The 8,336-nt window shown below is 34.8% G+C and overlaps 1 protein-coding gene across 1 annotated transcript; it reads right to left on the bottom strand.

The window, feature by feature from the left end:
* Positions 1-1,753: 1,753 nt before the first annotated feature.
* LOC143752166 (glycerophosphodiester phosphodiesterase domain-containing protein 5-like) lies at positions 1,754-8,171 on the bottom strand (the record flags this gene model as incomplete). The annotated part of the gene is made up of 7 exons (XM_077245219.1): positions 1,754-2,352; positions 3,718-3,830; positions 4,076-4,090; positions 4,421-4,503; positions 5,139-5,286; positions 5,920-6,077; positions 7,950-8,171. Coding segments are annotated over 7 exons (855 nt in total), but the record flags the coding sequence as incomplete, so codon positions are not given.
* Between the last annotated feature and the right edge of the window lie 165 nt (positions 8,172-8,336).

The following is an 8,336-nucleotide window of genomic DNA, read 5'->3' as shown; positions in this document are numbered from 1 at the left end:
CATTTTTGCCGTTCATTTACACACAACAGCGTTCTGGGTGCCTGGAAACGGTCTCCGTGTGAACAACAAAAACGTGAATCTATGAAGACGAACATAGACATCATATAGATAGACGCCCTATCGACCGCTACTGCCTATTGTCGCGGACGAGCCGTGGGGCCGCCATCTTAAACCGGTCACCCGCTCCGCTCAGTGTAATCTGTTTGGCTGGTGCAATGAGCTGCCAGCGCATTTAATTAATCATATCTCACTGAATACCGAACTGATTTTCACGCGGGTTTTTTTGCTGCAAAGGTCATACACGTAGCTACGATACAGGACACATTGAATATTTTGTTCACAAAATACAACTATTAGTACGGTAATGTTAAATGTTAAATCTTACTTGTGTAAAGTAATTCCCGAGTGATGGTCCGCCGATTTGAGCAGGAATATACTGCACAGTGCTCTGAAATCTACTGCTGCTATGCAACGCAAATAGGAGTATGACCTGCTTAATATGGCGGCCGCGTTTCTTGCGCCACAGCGGCCAATAGGGCATCTAGTCTCTATATGATATCTATGAAGACGAAGACGATGACGTCATGCACATGCGTATTATGCGTTCAATCTAAAGTATTTCATCGCTATTTAATGGCCTGGCAGCAGAATACAAGGTTTTTAGTGTTTTTTCGTAGATCCGTGTGAATGGGAGTCGGTTTGACAATGGTGTCGTCTGTACGCAGTAACTCAAAGGAAAAAACGTCTCCGTTTTAAGCAAATCGTTGTCGTATTAAACCTACCCTCAATCATCCCGTTTTCAAAAGTTAGCGTTTTCAGGCATCCAAGAAGACGCTGTTCGATTGTGTAAATGAACGGCCAAAAAACGTAAAAAGAATTCCGTTTTTTGTTGAAAAGGGTGTTGCGTAAACAGCCCGTTAAATCGAAAAGTAGACATTTTAACGCTAAAGTAGTATTCTGTGAGACTCGGTTTACTCGACACCGTTTTCAACTAAAACCTAAAACTTTTTATGCGTTTTGGCCGTTCATTTACACGACAATGCCGTTTTGGGAGCCTGAAAACGCAAACCTTTGAAAACGAGTTTCAAAGTGCAAGTTTTTGAAAACGGTCTCAGTGTAAATCATAAACAGCAAAAACATGAATCTGTGAAGATGATGACGTCATGCACATGCATATATATATATATATATAGTGTTTCATCGCCATCTAATGGCCTGGCAGCAGAATACTACAGCGCTTTTAGTCATTTTCGCGGATCCGTGTTGGGGATCGCTTTGAAAATGGTGTTGTCTGTACGCAGAAAACTCAAAGGAAAAACGTATCCGTTTTAAGCGTATATCGTTCTCGTGTAAACGTACCCTAAAAGGTAGTGATGGGCGATTTTGAAACACTGCTTCATTAAGCTTTTATACCGACACTTGATATTTAATCTTGTTTGACGATTAGTTAATTACGTTTGACAGATTTTACTTTCAATAAAACATTTGCAATGGGTTTGTAAAACGTTTTTGTTGCAGTTACACTGTTCAGACCAGCAGGAGTCGTTTCAAACACTTCAAAACAGTGAATCCTTTTTCGAAGCAATTGGTTCAATTGATTCTCCCATCAACTACTAAAAAGTACTCAGCCTTTTTTCTCTCTTTGTTTACAGCAGCACAGGATGATTGGCCCAATGTACCTGAATTTCACCTGATATACTGATTCATTTCTTCAAACATAATAATTCACTTCAAAAGACATCAATACAGCAACGTAGAAGAAATCTGAATCTATTGCAATGAGATATGAATCATCAGGAGGCAAATTATATTTTACAAAAACAAAATAAATAAAAAATAAATAATCATATCAGGCTACAATCAAGCTTTACAATCAGGCTAGTTTGGGGTTCATAGCATTCTTCTTCATTATTCTTCAGTCTGTGCTTCAAGAACATTAATAATAGGACACTTTTATTACCTGCTTTCAACAGTTAGAACACTAAAATTTACAGTGCACAATAACTCAGCTTCGTTTGAAATAAGGTTTTATACAGAAAAAATACATCATTACATAAGGCATCCAAGCAGAACACTGAATCAGTGGAATACATTCCTAAGAAAGTCTGTGAACCAACGAAAACCGTTCAAAATAAACATCCATCAGAGCGTTCTCGGTCAACTCGGCCTAAAGTAATGACCGATTTTGAGCTTGAGATGTTCATTCCAGAAAATGGATTGAACTTTGAAGTCTTCACTACAGTTTCGCTGCATGACGTGCGGGCATCATGATGTCCTCGTGTGTGTACGTGTCCAGTCCGTTCCCGGTGTAGACGGAGAGCTCATCAGTGCTACCGACGCTGTTGTTGATCTCTGAAGGATGAAACGAGCACAGAACTCAGGAGTCAGACTCACAGGGCAGATTTATCCACTAGGGGATGATATGGGGTCTATATTTAAATGAATAAACATTCACAGAGTCCAGATGTGCCGCATCTTCCCCGACACTCTGAGTGACGACGGTCCTGGTAATCAGACTCAGGAGAGACTGAGTGATGTGACCGTTTTTCCAAATCACAGAAAACTCGCTGTGCATCTTAACATTATTTCTGAAAATGTTGGTTGGTTTCAATCATTTAATGTTTTGGTACATGATCATATAAATGTTACATGGTGCTGTAATAACTCCAGTAGACTATAGTATAATAAACTAACAGTAAATTATATATATATATATATGTTATAAATTAAAATAATATTATTTAGTTATTTGTTATGTATATATAGATTATTTATATGTATTAATAATTGTATATAAACTTATATAGTTATAATTTATATTATATACAAATATAGTTTAAATATACATAACAAAAGTTTATGAAGTAAAAAACTATATATATATATATATATATATATATAGTTTATAATAGATTAATTATATTTAAAATGAAAGATTATAAATATATATCAAATTAATCTATATAAACATTATATATATATATTAGTTATTAATTAAATGATATATATATATTACAATATATTACCTATTTTGTTATGTATATATAGAGTGTATATATATAGATTGTTTATATTTATTGTTTATGTATATATACTTGTAAAGTATATACATAAACAATAAATATAAATAACAAAAAAATAATATATTACAAAAGATTATGTATATATGTAAATATTTATATACACACACATTATATATATATATATATATATATATATATATAAATAATCTTTCATTTTAAATATAATTAATCTATTATAAACTATATATATATAGTTTTTTACTTCATAAACTTTTGTTTATGTATATTTCAATTATATTTATTAATAACTATATATATACACACACACACATATATAAAATAATATATATATATATATATATACACACACACACATTTTGTTGTTTTTTATTTCTGCACATGCCAAGCCTTAAATTTTTCATATGTATATATACACACACATTTCTAATATTTATACGTATATTTCGTAAGCGTAAGATTTTATACACTGTTTACTATTAGTTGATGTGTATTGCATTAACTAATGTTTAACTAATTGTGAAGTGTTACCATATGCAGATATGAATACAGATATTGGTGGTGCATTATGACTGCCACCAGGAGGCGATGTGTAACAGCAAACGCAGAGGTCACAGTGTTCATCTGTACTAGCCAAGGTTTATATTCTCCACACAGCTGTGCTCACGAGTCTCACCTGAGAAGATCAGTTTCTCCTTCATGAGGTTGACGTCACGGCTCGGCCGACGCACGACAGCGCTTAGCATGATCTGCTCAGGGTTGTAGCTGCGCATGCCACTCATTTTCCACCTGAGGGAAAAAGATGACAACACACCGTCACAAAAACACACTTCTGAGGGTCTGAAAGTGCCAAAAAGTTCTGAGTATCACATCTTGAGATATCTGATGAGATAAAGAAAGGTAGAAAACGTTTAAGGATAAAGGGGGAGAAGAACAGAGCTAAGAAATTAGGTAGACGCACATGAGAAAAATTATTTAAAAAAAACACCAGTATGTTAAAAATAATCTGTCCCTAAAATACTCATCCTCATTACCTGATCAGGTGATAGCTGAGCAATGTCAGCGTACAGCGGCGGACAGGCGCATGCAAAGAGCAGAGGACAGCGAGAAAACAGAAGGAAAGTAGATTAAAGAGAAAAGAGCAGAGCCATCAGTTGAAAAGCGCACGGCCGGCCAGCAGATTTACAGCAAGCATGCTAACTACAACCACCTAGCATTAATGCCGAGGACTGCTCTGAAAATCAGGCAGGCGTTCGTGCAAATGTGTGTGAGTGCAGAGATCATTAAAGCCTTTACCGACACAGCAAAAGCATAATGATTCCAGTATTAAAAAGTATATAGAAACACCTCAAAGCACATGATAAAAGAGATGCACTTACTTCTGAAATATGAAAATGCCAATGACTATCGCCACAGAGATTAAATCTGAAGTGATCCATATCAGGCCATATTCATCTGCACTCTACAAAACATGTTATAGCAGTAATCTGCCATTAGATATCAATAGAAATACATAAAAGAGCTTATGAGGAGAAAAACATTACAGGCAAAATGGAACAGAATAAAAGAGTAGGTTAGAATAAAAGAAAAAAAACTATATATATATATATCATTTTATATAGAATTTATTGAACTTTTAAATGTCTAATGGTGTCTAAATATTCAGTCTAAAAACAGTATGCAAAAGATTCTTAGATAGTGTACTATTTTCAAGGAGATTTTCTATAAGTATGCATGATGTTGGCCAGATATTTTTCTGATGCAAATGTATGCAAGGAAGTTGCATTATTTTATTATGCATTATAAGTATGCCAAGACTCAATCTAGAGACTTTTTGAACATTATCTGTTAAATGTGTTAAACGAGGCCCTGGAAGCTTACGGCATAATCAAATTAGTCATATAATGAATATGCGGTCGATGTGTAGGACTTTAAGAATGACAGGCGTTCCACATCTGAGGAAAACTGCTTGACAGTGGCCAGAAGAGTATGTGCTTTTCATGTGAGAGAGAGAAAGAGAGAGAGAGAGGGAGGGAGAGAGTGTGTGAGAGAGAGAGAGAGAGGGAGGGAGAGAGAGAGAGAGAGAGAGATCTGTACCATGATCCAGATAGGATTAGGCACTTTCTTCAGGATGTGTGGGGCATCAGAGGAGACAGATTGAGCGCCGCTGCACCACAAGAGCGAATAGAGCCACGGCTCGTTCACCGTATACACGTTTACACTCACATTACCGCCAGAAAAATGCCTGCTCCCAACACACACACACACGCGCACGCGCACACGCACACGCACACGCACACGCACACGCACACGCACACGCACACGCACACGCACACGCACACGCACACGCACACGCACACACACACACACACACACACACACACACACACACACACACACACACACACACACACACAGAGAGAGAGAGAAAGTGAGCTTGGTAAAAGTAATACAGAACAAAACCACATGCTCTATTTTCAGATGAATGGAATTATAAAATTGATGATAAAATGTATTATATCGAGCAATAAATAATGCACCAAAAATAAAATCTCATATTCAAACCATTCAAATATATATGATATAAATATAAAACTACAAAACAATGCAAAAAACATTATCTAATGTGTCAATTATCTAAATAAATGTAAATCCATGTAAAAATATGGATATAATATTAAATAATTGTAGATGTTAAATGAATATATTTCCAAAAACTGTATCCCATAATAATGTAATAGCAATTTAATATCCTACGATTTTACCGTAACAGCAATAGTAAACTTTCGAGAGTAACAGGCATTGAGAACATCTGATTTAATATTTCCCTTTCAGTGTGATATTGAATCCGGATTGTGAAAGTGCGATGTGTGTGTACCTGATCTCCGCAGCTGTGGCCTGGCTGTAGTGGAGGGTGAGAGTACTGATCCCTCTTTCTTTCAGTTCAGACACAGGCAGTTTCTCATCTGACGTTTGCTGAAGGAGAGGAACTGCTGCACGCACCTTCTTCCTGTACCAGTCAGGCGTCCACATCACCTAAACACACACAGCAGCTTATTAAGCTCTTTTATAATCTTAGAAGCTTGTTAAAAACATTTTTGCGGAATATTTAGGACTTAAGGCCATTGCACACTGAGTCCGAAATTCGCATCCAAAATTTTCGCACGTAAAAAAAAAAAAAAAATACGACCTCACGTTGTGTCAATCACGCTTGCACACTGTGTCCGAAACTTTCGTCCGTCTTAAAAAAAATCGGATCAGGTTCGATTTTCTGCGTTTTTCGCATCCGTAGCAAGCAGTTTAAATGGTGTTTTGACAAATCAGAGCCACCGATTCACGAATACGGAAAAACGCATACGAAAATTTCGGACTCAGTGTGCAATGGCCTTGAGTCACAAATTTTCGTATGATTTTTTTCGTATTCGTGAATCGGTGGCTCTGATTTGTCAAAACACCATTTAAACTGCTTGCTACCGATGCGAAAAACGCAGAAAATCGAACCTGATCCGATTTTTTTTATGACGGACGAAAGTTTCGGAGACAGTGTGCAAGCGTGATTGACATAACGTGAGGTCGTATTTATTTTTTAACGTGCGGAAATTTCGGACGCGGTGTGCAAGGGCCTTTACACTGAATATTCAAGCAAAATTTCAACAAACTATGTTAAAAAAATGAAAAATAATTCATTTTTAATAATTCATAATTTATTAAAAATGATTCTGCTGATGAAGTAGTATCTAATAAAAGTCCTTTCTAATGTTAGAAGCTTATTAAGGATATTTTTCTCAATATTTAAAATAAATTGTAGACCGACTAATAAGACATATTAGACAAGATTTCAACAAATTCGATTTCAAATTCAAAAAAGTTTATTCAAATTTATTTACATTTTTAAAAGTATTTTAGATGAATTCTGAATTTATTAGAAATTGTTTGCTACATACATTAATCTAAAATTATATAAAAAATATTTTTAAACAGATAATTTTTTCTTACATAAATTTATTATGAATTTATTAGAAATTATTTTGGTTCATAAAATGATAACAGAATTTTAAAGTTAGAAGCTTATTAAGAAAATATTTAGAAAAATATATGATTTAGACTATTAAGATAACATTTCAACAAACTGTATAAAAATAATAAATAAATTGATTTTGATATTAAAAATATTTACAAAAGTTCTTTTCTAATTTTAGAAGCTTATTAAAATATTGTTCTTATATTTAATTAAGATTTAGACTAAATATGAGGATAACATTATAAATACATACACAAATATTGTTTAACATATATTTTTGAATCTTAAATTATGATAGACAATTTCTAATAAATTCAGAATTTGTCTCGCATAAAAATGATAAAGGTTTTTTCTAATTTTAGAAGCTTATTATGATTTAGACAAAATATTAAGATAACATTTCAATAAACTGTAAATAAATAAATAAATAAATAAATACGTACAATTTAAATACAAAATCTTAAATAATGTTGGATAAATTTTGAATTTATTTGAAATTATTTGCCTCATTCAGAACATGTCACCCATTTATTTTATAATATTCATATTATTCCATCACTTATAACCAGAGTTGGGTATAAAGCGTTACAAAGTAACAAAGTAATAATTTGTATAGAAAGTAATTTCCGGGAGACTTGGGATGTCTGCAATATTAAATTATGGAATGAACTGAGTTTCACTTTGTAGTGTATTCTTGTAGTTTTAATAAGTTTTCAAAGTAACTTGAAAGTAATTAGTAATCTGATTACTTTTTACATGCAATAATCAGTATTGTAATCAAATTAAAATTTTAAAATAGTAATTTGTAGTGGATTACTTTTTTTGAGTAACTTACCCAACACTGCTTCTAACACTGCTAAATGCCTACGTGTGTGTTGTGCCCTCACCTGTTCTGGTGGGATGCTGGATCTCTGAATCACCTTCAGTGCATCGCTGACCCAGAGCTGGTGCCGGGGATGCTGGGAAGGAGGCCGGCGCAGGCTGAAGATCACGGAGCGGTTGGTTCTAGCGGCCAGACGCAGCAGCTCCGCGAGGCTACACACCGTCTGATTGGCCGTGCGGTTGCGGTCCTTCTCCGACAAGTACTGCGCTGTCCAGTACGGGTCATCCTGAGGGACAAACAGGGTTCGTACACCTTTTCCCAGGTCAAATTCAAGCACTTTTCAAGCACTTTCAATGTTCATTTAAAAGCTTTTTCCAGCACCTTACACCACCGTAAATTACATACCAATACATAGTCAAAATTATTATTTAGTGTTTTTATCGCATTAAAA

The sequence above is a fragment of the Siphateles boraxobius genome, unplaced genomic scaffold, assembly GCF_051911475.1.
Source record: "Siphateles boraxobius isolate OS27281-9 unplaced genomic scaffold, OSU_SipBor_1 101, whole genome shotgun sequence".
Classification (NCBI taxonomy): domain Eukaryota; kingdom Metazoa; phylum Chordata; class Actinopteri; order Cypriniformes; family Leuciscidae; genus Siphateles; species Siphateles boraxobius.
Note: the sequence above shows the minus strand (reverse complement) of the source record. Positions and strands in the feature narration are given on the sequence as shown.